Source organism: Pleurodeles waltl, chromosome 3_1 (assembly GCF_031143425.1).
Source record: "Pleurodeles waltl isolate 20211129_DDA chromosome 3_1, aPleWal1.hap1.20221129, whole genome shotgun sequence".
Lineage (NCBI taxonomy): Eukaryota > Metazoa > Chordata > Amphibia > Caudata > Salamandridae > Pleurodeles > Pleurodeles waltl.
In genome coordinates this window covers 368,171,526-368,185,405 of record NC_090440.1, presented here as the reverse complement: position 1 = coordinate 368,185,405, position 13,880 = coordinate 368,171,526, and the positions used below count along the sequence as shown (strand labels likewise).

General features: G+C 47.4%; 1 protein-coding gene across 4 annotated transcripts in view; it reads right to left on the bottom strand.

Moving 5' to 3' along the window:
* The window catches only part of GABPB1 (GA binding protein transcription factor subunit beta 1), a 368,057-nt gene that overhangs the window by 224,570 nt on the left and 129,607 nt on the right, over positions 1-13,880 (bottom strand). For all 4 annotated transcript variants that reach the window (XM_069222548.1, XM_069222545.1, XM_069222547.1 and 1 more), the window contains exon 4: positions 2,498-2,665. In XM_069222548.1, coding sequence (XP_069078649.1) covers positions 2,498-2,665 — 168 coding nt within the window. The remainder of the gene's footprint in view (positions 1-2,497; positions 2,666-13,880) is intronic.

Here is a 13,880-nt window from a genome sequence, read left to right as displayed (position 1 = left end):
GGGATAGTAGTAGGTTGCTGGCCTGCTGGCTGGAGTCTACCCGAAAGGAAGAACCACGCCCAAACCCCCTGAACCTCCTAAAGGACCTAAACGCGGTGGTGGAAGAAGCCTGCAAGCCCAGCGACTTAGCGGTAGCCCTGCTTTCCTTGAATCGTTCCAAGGCAGAGTCAGCCTTCGTGCCAAACAGCTTGTCCCCATCAAAGGGCAAGTCTAACAGAGTCGATTGTACATCAGCTGAAAAACCAGATTACCTCAACCAGGCATGCCTCCTGGTCGCTATTGAGGTACCCACTGCCCTGGCTACCGAGTCGGAAGTATCCAGTCCTGTCTGGATGATCTGAGTCGCCGCTGCCTGCACATCCGCCAGAAGACCCATCACGTCCTGAGCCAAATCAGACCTAGATGTACGTGCCCAAGACACAGGTTGCGTTGCCCGACTTCAAGGCCATACTGCAAGACGAAAAGGCTTTCTTCGCGGACTGTTTCATCTTTTTGCACTCTGTCCGACGGGGCCACAGGGAAGGATCCAGGCGCTGTACGTGAAGAACACGAGGCCTGCACCACCAGACTCTCCGGAGTCGGATGCTTGGATAGGAAACCTGGATCCCCAGGAGCCCCCCTGTATCTTCTGGCCACAGCTCCATTCACCGCAGATGAAGACACCGGCTTCTTCCAAACTTCCATGATGGGATCTGTAAGGGCCTCATTAAAGGAGAGGAGCGGCTCCGCCGCAACTGCTGCAGGATGCAAAACCTCTGTGAGGATATTAGTCTTTACCTCAGCAGCAGGCAGCGGGAGATCTAAAAAGTCTGCAGCCTTCCTAACCACTGAGTGAAACGAGGTAGCCTCCTCAGTGTACTCCCCAGGAGATGCCAAATCCCACTCTGGGGAAGTGTCCAAGCGCTGGAAATCTCCCAGGGGCTCCTCGATCTCTCCTTCCAGGAGTTACCTTCTCTATTCCTCTTCCTCCAACAGTTTTAGGGCCTTTCTCCTCGAACGCAACCTGGCCTCTATCCTCGGCGTCGACAAGGAATTAGCCGACGTCTACGACCTCGGTTGACACTGATCTTCAGGTTCGCCCGACACCGGATCCGTCGCCGCCGTAGACAGGGCCCTCTTTACCGGCGCCGACTGAAGCCGTGGGGAAGCAGACGGCGCCACAGGAGTCGCAGGTGCCACCGGCGTCGCAGGGCTTCTCAGCGATGACATTGGCGCCAGACCTGCACCTCCAATCGGACAAAAAGGCATGAGAGGCGTCTGTCTGCACGGAGCTGAAACGCCCAAATCAAATGCCAATGGGCCTGAGGGACCAGCCGGTGCACCGCCAGGAACCAGGGAGGCGAAGATATTAAACATCGCGTTCAAGAACGCCGCTGGATCCACCCCTGGATCCGGGAACTCAAGATACTGAGTCGGCTGGATATCCTTGTGGTGCCGGAGAAGGGTCTGCCTCTGAGAAAGCCGGCGAGACGTAAGGGCTCTGGCAAGGTTCAACTTCATATACCGACGGCGCCGGTGAATCCGCAGGGCTCTGTGGCTGAGGCATCACTGTCGGGCTGACGTCCCAGGACTTTCAACGCAGAGCTGAAGGAGACTTGGATTGAGACCGGCCCTGCTTCGACCGACGTCGTGACTTGTGTCGGTGTCGCTTCCTATGGCTCCTCGAAGATTTCGATGACGATCTCTGATGCCGCAGCTTTTCCTTGTTCTTGGGCTTCGCCAAGAACAGCTTCGCTTCACTCTTTTTCAGCGCCTTAGTGTTCATTCGCTGACATGAACCGCACTCCTCCACATCATACTCGGAGCTGAGACACCACAAGCAATCATTGTGCGGATCTGTAACCAACATACAGCCCCCGCATTCCCTACACGGTTTAAAATCGGATTACCGTGGAGGAGACATGTTTTAACAAAGTATCAATGAAAGCAACAGTTGCTCCTTAGAGCCTGAAGAAAAACAGTTACTCGAAGGCACGGAAAAAAGGGAACGGACGTCAGCACGACGGCGAGGACCTCTTATTGCCTCAATGACATCAGACGGAGTCGCGTGGGAGTCGAGCAATTGTGACGTCCTCATCGACGTGCAGAGGTGGGAAGAAAATTTCAGTCGAATGCTGGCGCATAGGGAGAATTCGGTAAGGAATCCACAAGCAGTTGTATCCATCAGAAGAGTGAAGTTAACAGTATGTAGTTAATCTACAGCGTGATAATCAGTTGCATATTGGCTAACTCAACAAACTACTTTTACAGTTTCATAAAAAGCAGCCATTGCATATCATTATTGAACATTATCATATAGAATAAAAACAAGTTGTAACGTTACATTACCTATAGTAAGATATTTCTAAAATATGCAGAAAAGGTTCCAATAAAATCTAATGCTTAACATATGCAATTTATGCAGCATTAGTGGCTGTCACAGTAAATGGAATGGCTTACATCTTAGAGAAAACAGAATGATTAAAGGACGTGGTGTACAACGTAAAAATGAATTTACCTTCAGAAGCACTTCCACTATATTTGCATGACCTTCTGCAGCTGCCATATGTAATGGAGTTCGATCAACTTTTGTGCGAGCGTCCCTACTTACACCCGCTCTTAAAAGTACTTCTGTCGTTGAGTAATGCCCATACTGTGCAGCCAGATGAAGTGGAGATGTCCCAAGCTGCCGTTAGAGTGAAGACAACAAAGGTGAACACATAGACACAAATAAACACAGACATAAATAAACACATTGTCTTCATAGCCCTTTGTGTTCATGCTGTAGACAGAAATACAAATGTATCTGGAAGTCAAGAGCAGTACTAAAAGGAGAAAAGTGAACAGAACACATAAATATAACAATGTTTAATAAAGACAAAATGGAGACTAAATTAGAATTCTAATTCTCAATCATGGGAATCATCACTGAAGTTAACTGAAGTCTAAAACTCAATAATCCTACTTTCAGTTGGAAGATATTCAAACACAAGACACCTCCATGAAGAGTGAGGGAATGGCAACAGAACTGTGGGTTAGAGTAAATTATGGGCTACTTAATCATCCTGGTTTCACTGTTTAAATATAGAACTTCCTTCATAATCGCCACTCTGAATCTGTCGCTGCTAGCCACTACTTCAACCAAAAGCTTAAAGCTAATCAAGGCTATGGTTCAAGTTATGTCTAATGAATGTAGCACTTGTGTTTGGTCAAGGTTGATCTGGTTCAAATGGAGCTATTGTCCTTGAAAGGTATTGCCTGCTTTTCTGAAATGACTGTGGCTCGAGGGAGGTTATCTTAGGACAATGGGTGTACTCCATATTTTAACGCAGCCTAAGATGAAACAGTCAGGTTAAAGGCTGCCCAAATGAGTGGTAAAGTATAATTCTACATATAATAAAACTAAACAAGAATTATGCACTACAGGAAGGTGATTAACAATAAGCATGTAAGTACAGAAGAGCTCTTGAACCCAAATGGGTATATAATAGGAAACCTCAGGACGAGATTTAAGAAGCTTGTGTCTTTTGATCAGAGGATTATTTGGAATGTGTTGGCTGGCAGAAGATGAGGGAACAGTTGCCTGGAAACCGCACTGGACATGGCTATACCACAGTAGATATGCAAGGGCCATTTTGTATCATTATATGATCTTGGAAACCCTGACACTTCCAATTATTTAACTTGACCACAGATCTACATAACCTAACTAAGTAAGGTTCTTTAGATAATCTGGAGTTCCCTGATGTTGTTAGAGACTTGGCACCATTCAGTAACCATTCCTTTCTCTAAAAAGATAAGTTGCTGTATGTATGCCCATTTTGCTCCTAGGTTCATCCGCCAAGTTCCTAGATAGGATACTGAGGGAAAGACTGCACATATGAATAAAATCATTGCTATTATGAGCTGGTATCATTTCATAAGTCAAGCTGGGTTTCCAAGACCTTTTGGGCATCAAGGAACAATTTCTTAAAGTTTATCGGATAACTGCAAAGTATACTTTTTTGAAAAAGGGGTCACTGAATCTAACATTTATGGATCTGTCCTTAGTGTTTTACCTGGTGGACTGAACAAAGCTCTGGGTCAACATAAAGAATGCTGGAGCATGAACATTTACAGGAATCTGTGGACCTTGGTGTAGGAAGCTGGCCTGATCCGAATTACCAAGTGTAGTGTACCCTATAGACTAGTGGTGGACTTTCCTGTGGAAAGTTACCAGTGACAGAGTGGTAAGGAAATTGCAAGTGTCTTATCCCACTGCTGCACCACCAATGTAGAAAGCTGGCCTGGTGTGCGGTGAACACCTATGGAGTTTGCACCTTATACCAGCGTAGCTGTGGTGAGCAGACAAGACTTATCTAGGAGGAGTGTAAAGCACTTGCAATACCACATCAGTCAAACAGCACCTTATCACATTTATAAGGATCTACACAGTGTTGCAAAAATAAAGGTACTTTACTACTCATAGACAGTCCCCCAACTGGAGGTACGTGCACACTACATATACACAGTAAGTATTAGAAATTAGCATAGAGAAACAACAAGCACTAGCACAAAACATCTAGGGCCCTATGAAGGGGCAAACCATATACTAAAATAGTGGAATGCAAAGTTAGGCCTCCCACCCAAAGATTTGGAATAGTTAGGAGAGAGCTGGGAGAACTTGGGACCCCAAGAGGTGAGTAGGTAGATGACCCCCAGCGACCAGGAGAGCAGAGGTAAGTTACATGGTCTTCCCAATGACTAACAAGGGGACTTGGAAAAGGAACATTGCTTAGCAAGATCAGGACCAGTCCAGTGGAACCCAACAGTGAATTCTGGAAGAAGAGGACCTGCAATAGATAGGGACAGAGTCCAGTCTAAGCAGGAGTGTCCAGATGGGGCAGGAGCCACTACCCACCCTCCTGTGGATTAAGATCCAGGTTGACGAGGGAAGATGAAGATCAGCTGTGGAGCCCAGGAGCTGCAGGGAGGTTGTTGGGAGTTGTGCAGATGATATCCTACATTGGTCACCAGGTTGCAGATGGTCAAGAGAACCACCAACAAGCCTTGGCAAATGCAAATCCGGCAGAAGAGGACTTGCAGAGAAGAAGAGGGCCAGAAGGGTTCAGGGTACTCAACCCTTGGAGTCCGGGCTGACTCTCAGTATTCGGAAGAGCCATCAGAAGAAGTGCCCCCAACAGGCAACACACTAGCAGCAGGCACAGTAAGTTGCAGTGAGGCCCAGTCAGAATACCTGGAGAGGAGTCCCATGTCGTTGCAGCAGAGGAGAGACTGTCCTTGCATTTGGAGCCTGAAGATCTTTTGGACCAGGAGTCAACAAGTGTTGTTTGTAGCAAGAGTCACAGCGCACAGCGGTACTGTCCTGCAAAAAGAGGCAAAGGCCCACCGTCTCCCAAGTTGGACAGCAGGCAGGTAGAGAGGACCAAGGGGACCACTCAGGCCCACCACCTGTGTTAGAGTTTTTTCCTGGAGTCGGATGGCAGAAAATCCCAGCAGCCAGTCATCGTTGCCTTAGGTGCTTGTGGATGCAGAGGAGTGACTCCCTCACTCCAAGGGAGATTCCTTCTTTCTTATTTGATGCTGCTGAAGTCTTGACGACTCCAGAGGACGCACAGCTGTGGAAATGTTGCAACTGCTAGAAGGAGCAGGAGAAACAATGTTGCAAGGCGACGTCGTCTCTGGGGTTGCATGCTTGTTTGGTTCCTGTGAAGTCCAGCAGTGGTTCCGGTAGCCAGAAGCAGAAGAAGTTAATGCAGAGGAGTCCTGGTGGAGTCTTGCACACCAAATCTGGGAACCCAACCGCAAGGAACATGCACCCTGCCCTCCGAGCATCATAGGGATAACTTACTGTGACCTGGTGCAGTGACCAGCAGTGAAAGGGTGCATGCACCTTTTCACGCACGCTGCAATGGCAGGCCTGCAGACATAGTTTGCATGGGATCCCATGAGTGGCTTAATACATGCTGCAGTCAATGGGGGACCCCTGGGGTACCAATGTCCTGGGTACCTATGTACCATATACTAGGGACTTACAGGGGTACACCAGTATGCCAATTGTGGGGTGCCAAGAGTATCAAAGCAACCAAATTTAGAGGACAGAGCACAATCACAGGGGTACTGGTTAGCATGATCCCAGTGAAAACAGTCTAAACACACCGATAAACAGGCAAAAAGTAGGGGTAACTATGCCAAAACAAGTGACTTTTCTACACTTTTCAGAAATGAAGACTGAATTGCTTCCTTCAACACAACAGAAGTGTGTCACAGCAATGTATGCTGCCCCCACTCCCATCTTTTTAACCAACATATTAAGGGGTCTGGAGAAAGCACACAAGAGTGTGCCATGCAGTCCCTGAGAAGGCAGGTGGTAAACCAGTTCAACTAATTCTCAATGCATACGACACTATATTTAGCTCATGTACTACCACTGCCCTAGAAAGGTTGGCATCCAATTATACTGACTGCATGAATGCACTTTGCCTGAAGACAAATGCAAGCTGTAGGAAGCTGGCTCTCTATATGGTGCATGAAAAAGAAGTACACCGTGCAGAGTCCAGTGGATCCCAATGGGTTTGCAGAGGAAAAAGTAGATAGGACTAATGCTCTATTATGTGGTAGTGTGGGTGAGCAATCCACTTCAACTTCGGCCAGCAGCAACAGGTGCAGTGGTTGCTTTAGGTGTCTGGTTTCTCTCACCTGCACGGCATGCATGGAGAGGCTGCAGGCGACTTCAGGGAGGACAGGAGGGGTAAAACCAAGATGGACTCGGACTTCTGGACAGCTGGAGGACCTTGCTGGTACCACTCGGGTGGCTGAAGGCAGGTGCAGTGGTGACTTTGGGTGTTGTGTCTTTGCATTTCCGGAGGCAGTAGAGTCCTTTCCTTAGAGTTGGATTGAGAGCAGGTCCAGTGTTCATGGGAAAATCTAGACTTTTTTCAAAGGCAAGCAGTCCTCCCAGGGTTCTGGAGGTTCAGCTGCAGGAGGAGGCATCTTCTAGTGCAGAGTCCATCGAGGAGTGTAGACAGGCGGGCGGGGTTGGTACCAGATCAATTGCTTCTTCTTCTCCTCCTCTTGTGCAGATATGTCTCTTCTTTGTTCTTTTCTTCTTAGGTCCTCAGAATCGGAGTTCTGCGGTGCCACCTAAATACTCAATTTAGGGGTGTTACAGGGAGTGCCAGGTAGCAACCAATGGGCTACCCACCATTAGGCTGACTACACCCTTTCTATGACCACTTCAAGTGGGCATAACCCTGACCCTAGTGACCTAATTCCTTCCAAACCAAGATGGAGGAATTTAAAACTGGTGTCCACTTCAGCTCGTACACGTTAGGGGTGGGCACACCTCCTAAATCTACCTAGTCTTGCCACCAAACGTGCGGCCAGGACAGGGGGAGTTGGTCATCTCTGCCATTTGGAGAGACCCTGGTTGCATTACAAAGGCGGCTAGGTCTTTGAAGCTTCCCGTCCTGGAATGTCCATCCTACCTGAAGGAGGCGTCAACACCCCGACCCAGTGCAGGCTTTTGTCTCTGTACCCAGAGAGCACTGGCTCTCACCTTGGGGGGTCAACCTGGCTAATGTGGCTGAACTGGTCAGGACCAGTCAGCAAACAGACTAGCAGTTGGTAGATTTTCAAGGGGCACCTCTAAGGTGTCCTCTGGGTGCATATATTGGTGAATCCAACACTAACATCAGAGATCACCAATACGAGATGTTTGATACCATCAGTGAAGCCATCATGTGGCTGATGAACTTGTAATGACCGGTCCAGCACATGTATTTAAAATGGTTGACGTTGACCAAGATATGCTGAACCCAAATGACTTGTTACATCCGTGCTCAGTGGAGTGGTTCTCAGCCCCCAAAGTGGCTTCTTATGTGGCGAGCAGCCTGCGCAAGGCCCTAGATAAAGAAGTCCACAACTGCTTCAGGGCGGAATTTCGTCGGCCATCATTGGAGGACAAATTTACATTGACCCCGGAAATCGTTCCCAGAATGGCCACCTTCCAAGCCAAATTTGTAAGGGACCCCAAGAAGGGGATAGATCGTTCCCGGCGCTCATGTCAGGGTAAGCAACTAGATGTTTTTAAAGCCCTTGTCTAAAATCCTTGACATGGCCAAGACCGCCAAGTCATCCGGATCCCTGATCTCTCCATAGGCCTTGTCAGGCTGGGCTCAATGAGCAATAATCTTCCTGGGGAACACCAATTGTGTGATTTCCACGGAACATCGCCAGTCTCTTAATAAAGGTAGACACCCTAAACATGGGGGAAACTGGTGACATCCGGGGGGGGCCCCATTGTCCAAGGGGGCCTCTTCAGGGACATATTTAGGGTTAGGTAAATTCGTTAACTCTTTCATTTCCCTGGATAAGGCCCAAACATCCATCAGCAAATTTTTACACCCTGTGTTTTTGCCACAGTCGGTTGTGGAAGGGGGCGCCTAGCCGGCTGGACTTATTTGACAGTCACTATCTTTCCTTCCTACAGAAGTTTCCTCCAATTTCAATGGAAATCTTAGATCTTCAAGTTCACATCTCTTCCTTAAGGGCTATCCTTCGCTCCTTGGTGCTTCACCAAGTTATTGAAACCAGTTGTAGAACACCTCTGAGCTGGAGGCATTCGGCTCATTATATACCTTGACAACATTCTCCTTAATGACCAATGTCCAGCATGATTGGCTAACCACCTTCAAACCATTAAAAATCTGCTGGAATCTTTGGGCTTCGTGATCAATGGCACGAAATCTCTAGTCCTGTGTCAAACCTTGCAGTTTCTGGGCTTGATGGTGGATTCCATCCAAGCCACGCTAAGTGTACCATCTCTGAAGCTATCCAAGATCAGACAAGAAATCCGACAGACCCTAGCCAGTCCCACCATTTCCCTAGGGCACCTCGCCTGAATCGCGAGTCTTCTCTCCTTGTATAGAAAAGCCATATTCCCTGGCCCTTTGCACTATCGGTCCTTACAACACCTCAAAACCTCTTATCTGCACGGAGGTCTCACATATTCTCAGTCTATTCTCCTTTCCGAGGAAACAAGAGAGGAACTGCAATGGTGGACTTCCCACATGGAAACCTGGAACGGCAGTACCATTTTCAGCACACGAGCAGATCTAGTGATAGAATCCGATGCCAGCGGTTTGGGTTGGGGAGCCTGATGGGGGGAATTTTCCACTAAACGAAAGTGGTCTTCTGTGGAGCAATCCCTCTACATCAACTGTCTCCAGCTGATCGCCAGCGCCTTCGCGGTGAGATGCTGGGCCAAGGACAAGGCACAATGTTGCGTCATCCTCAAGATGGACAATGGGGCTGCAGTCCGTTAGATCAACCATTTCTGAGGCACAAAGTCAAAATCCCTCTCCGATCTCCCAGAGTTTTTGGTCCTACTACATGAACCATCAAATTTCCGTGACGGCGGTGTAGTGATTCCTATCTTGTTTTAATGGGAAGCAGTAGTTAGCTTAGCCTTCTGGCTTGTAGACTCATGCCCCGTCAACCCAGTGACTTTTACCCTACTTAGTTTGCTCCGTTTTAGTACAATTATTTTACTATATCTTCCCTAGATGGCTGCTGTGCTTCTAGTTAGGAGGAGGATTTGTTTTACGCTATCAGTACCACTTTGCAAAGGTGTCAACATCAGTGTCAAAAGATAAGTAAGATGTAGGTATTTACATTAGGTACTCTCACTCTTGTACTTTCCAGGGAATTGTTTATGTGATTGCCCCCCCAAGCATGTCCTCCTATCTACTGTTTGGGAACAGGCCTACGTCAGGGGTCAGATCAAATCTGTAGAAAATCATCTCATACAGATAGTTAGAGGGATTCCTACCAGCTGCTATCCAAGCTGCAAGTCGCCTTGTCGCTGACCCAGTCTTCGTCTCCCCACGTAGTATGAGCTAGATACCTCATTCCAAGGTTACAAGGGTTGGGGCTCTTCTCATGGACATGGTACTGGCAGACTGGGTTTATCACACCGAGCTCTCTTTAGGTTAGGTTCATCATGCTCGGGTATTAGGACATATTTCATATCTCATGTCGTTTTAGGTTATTGCGAGATAGTGGGGGGTCTTTGTATTAATGACTCTCGTGATCACTATTCTGCTTCTTGCACTGTTCATTTTCCTAATCATTGCAGCCCATGCAACTTATCGTAGATTGCAGTCTTGTTCATAAAATATGTTGCAACTTTACTGCATCTCCTTCATTGTTTGAGCTTGATTGAGACTTGTTGTTTATGTGAAAAAGGGGTAATCTCTGTTTAACCACAACACTCCCTGAGATGTCACTTGAGTCCATGCATAAAGGCTGCCACAATCACCTTTTACTGTTTGGATTTTTGACAGGTACTGCTTGTGAGCTGGGAGTGTTGGGATGACAGTTGCGACTTGTTGTAGGACTGGCATAGTCACCTATAAACATAAGTACTGTCATCCTTAAACCAGCAGTCTTGCCTAGAGCAAAAGTCAAACTACGACATGGCACCACCAACGATAGCGTTTAGGCACTAATTTACAGATACCCTGACTATCACTGTCTCACATAGCCTAGGTAGGTACTCTAAGTACCATTATACGGAGACGTCCGTGGTCTTGGGGAAGATCGTCCTCAGCTGAACAGGGAGCACCTAATTAGGCTGTAGGTTGTTCGAGCTTGTACCATTAAAAGAACTTTTCTCCCCACTTGGTGTACGATTTCTTTACCCATTACTCAATATGGCTAATGCCATAGACATTCCTGAGAATGCTAGACAAGCATTAACATTACACCTAGTAGCGCATGGCTTAACAGACGAGGGTGGGGATGCCACATTCATAGTAGAAGCTAGTGAAGCTTACCAAACAGAAACATTCTACTCTTGGGTCACCTTTCCTGAGGAAGACCAAAGATCATTCACATTCCACACATACAGAATTGCAAATGTACCTCAACGGTACCAAGCATACCAATATCTTGAAATGCTGATTACTTAAAAAGAACATCAGAACTGGTTTAATGGTGCCCTACCACAAGTAATACAACCCGTGAGACTAGGACCCTTAGGGAATGAAGGACCAACGTGGCCTATGTTTGCCACATAAACACCTCACCCAGGTATACAAAACATGCAGGCAGCAGATCTGCGCAAGTTATACATTGAGCTAGTAACACCATATAGACGACTTGTTCAGTTCGTAATGGGAACTCTGAACTCTACACCAACACGTCCAGCACCACCAGCGCCTGCTGGTTACCAATTGGCTACTACTGGGATTAATCCACAAACAGTACATTCTATCATGGGCAAAGTGCCCACAGAACGAGAGAAAATCTCGTTCTGGATAGCCCAGAAAACAAATCATCTGGAAGCTGTGCTTCCCTATACGGGACTACAGGAAAAACATAGAATTCTGACAGTGTGCTTGCCCTTCGGGGTGGTTCCCTGAGTGGATGACTGCGCGAGATGGGGTGCAGTCTTTGCTGCAATTTACATTACCACACATGGTACCCCGACACTTGCCAATTTACCAGAAGTGTTCGAATAAATTCAGAATGAGCACAGGCTGCACCAGCCCTAGATTAGGGTATGAAACTAATGTGTAACTTTGATGCAGTCTCCTCAATCATACTCAGTAACATTAAAGGGGAAGTGGTAGCACTTGCTATATGCCAGCGGCTCCGAGAGATTCCACACTTGGCACAGGAGAAACAGCTACCAAAAATAATTTCCAATACCTATACCAGTATAGGATGGGATAGTTTGGGAACCAAGCCGAAAAAGCCTGAAATACAAAGTGACACCCCTAAGGAAGGTACTAAACAAGCACAGGAGGGTTCTAAAAAGCGCTGGGATAAACAGAAATACAGACGAAGTCAGAGAGCAGATTCTCCACACCCAGAGAGCTCTGACAGGAGATATACTCTCAGAAATAGAGAAAATATAAAAGCTCCTGACAGATATACTGATTCACAGCCCTCTCGTTCCTTTCAGGACACACCGGATAGACGTAGGGAGAGAGGGAGCCATCCTCATCTACGTCCTGAATACGTGAAACAGAAGAAAGACTCGCCACAGTCTACAGACAAAAAAGATGATAAGTCCCTACAACAAAAGCCACAGTTTAAAAAGAACAAAGGTGGCAGCACTGTCAATTAAAAATGCCAGTACACCTGAGAATACTGCTGAAGGACAAGACGTAGGCAGTGACACTGCTAGACAGCTCAGCAGAGGTCACAATATGTTGCCAGAGTCTGAAACTACTGGATGCGACAGCAACTAGCGACGTCATTGCAGTTGAGACTGCAGACCGGCATGTCCTCCCACCAGGCAGTGTTTATGATTTAAACATTCATATTGAGGAGGACATAGAACACACTATTAGTGTGATATTCTGGGATGAACTTAGTTGTCATATTCTGCTGGCCGAAAGAGACTGGCCACCCAACCACATCCGTAAGCTCCCACATGGGGAAGATGTCATTTTACCTTCTTTCTCTGATCTGGTTTCAGAGGCAGTAAAACAAGCCTATGCTGTCAATTGGGCTTTAGAACAAGCACCTGCGTTATACCGCAATCATGTGGGTAGGGACACATTAGTGGATGTGGCATTCCGTGAGTCAGCTGGCCAGCAGATTGCCAGTTACATTGAACTTAACACAAATACGGCATCATCCTGTTCAGTAGAATGGGACGCGTTTAAGGCTGCACTGCGGGGTCACTGTATAGAGCTTAATGTTGGTGTGCGCAGGCAGCTGGATCAGGAGGTGTACGCAATACAACGCCAGCTGTTGCAGCATGAGTCGGAAGTGGTACGGAGCCCCAGTGCCTTACCTCAACTGTAGGCCATTCGCAAAACTCATTCAGAACTCAATGAACATTTGAGATGCTTCAATTACACGGCACACTCAGCCAACGCACATGCAAGAGCAGATAGGGCCGGAGCTTTGCTTGCCCAGTTGATATGCCAGGAGACTTCCTCTAGAGCGGTACTATCTATTCGAACACAGACAGGCGACCTGTTATAAATGCAGGATTCAATTCATGCAGCATTTCACACTAAGAATGCGCCCCTATATAACACTGACTTCCATCCTCCTTTAGATGACATCAAACTAATCCTCATGGAGATACCCCTGCCCCGGATCCCGGCCAAGCAGTGTTCAGAACTGAACAGTCCTTCTTTGCTATCTGAGGTACAGGAAGCTATCCGTTCTCTTGCAAATGGTAGGGAACCTGGCACGTTATGGGCTACAGGCTGAATTTTATAGGGCATACCCAACCCAACTAGCACCTAAATTGCTTACTTTATACGAAGAGGCCATAGCATTGGCGTGCTTACCCCACACGTTAAGGGAGGCTACCTTATTCTCCCACCTGAAACCACACAAAGACCCCACCAGTCTGCACTCCTACAGACCGTTGGCACTGCTAAATACGGATTATAAATTACTAGCCAAAGTTGTTGAAATGAGACTGGCCCCACTGGTGCCTGCATTGGTTTATGAGGACCAAAACAGCTTTGTGCCGGGCCGCACGACGTCCATTAACCTACGCAGATTTTTCAGTGTGCTGATGTATGCCTTCTGCCGCTGGCTGCGAGCGGGCTGTTTAGTGATCAAACTGGAAAAAGCATCTGACTTGCTGGAATGGCCTTATCTTTTTGCAGTCCTACGGAAGTAAGGTTTCAGCCCCTGTTTTATACAGCTGGTGAAATTGTTGTATACTCTCCCATTGGCCCGAACCAAAACAGGGCGCCTCATGTCACCCATCCCCCCCATTAGCATAAGTAAGGGCATGCGGCAGGGATGCCCCTTATCTCCCCTGCTTTTTGCTCTTGCAGTGGAGTTATTGGCGGCTGCACTACACAGGGCGGGGCCCTCCTGGGGAATACCGCAGGGGGATGGGAATCATGTGGTTTTTT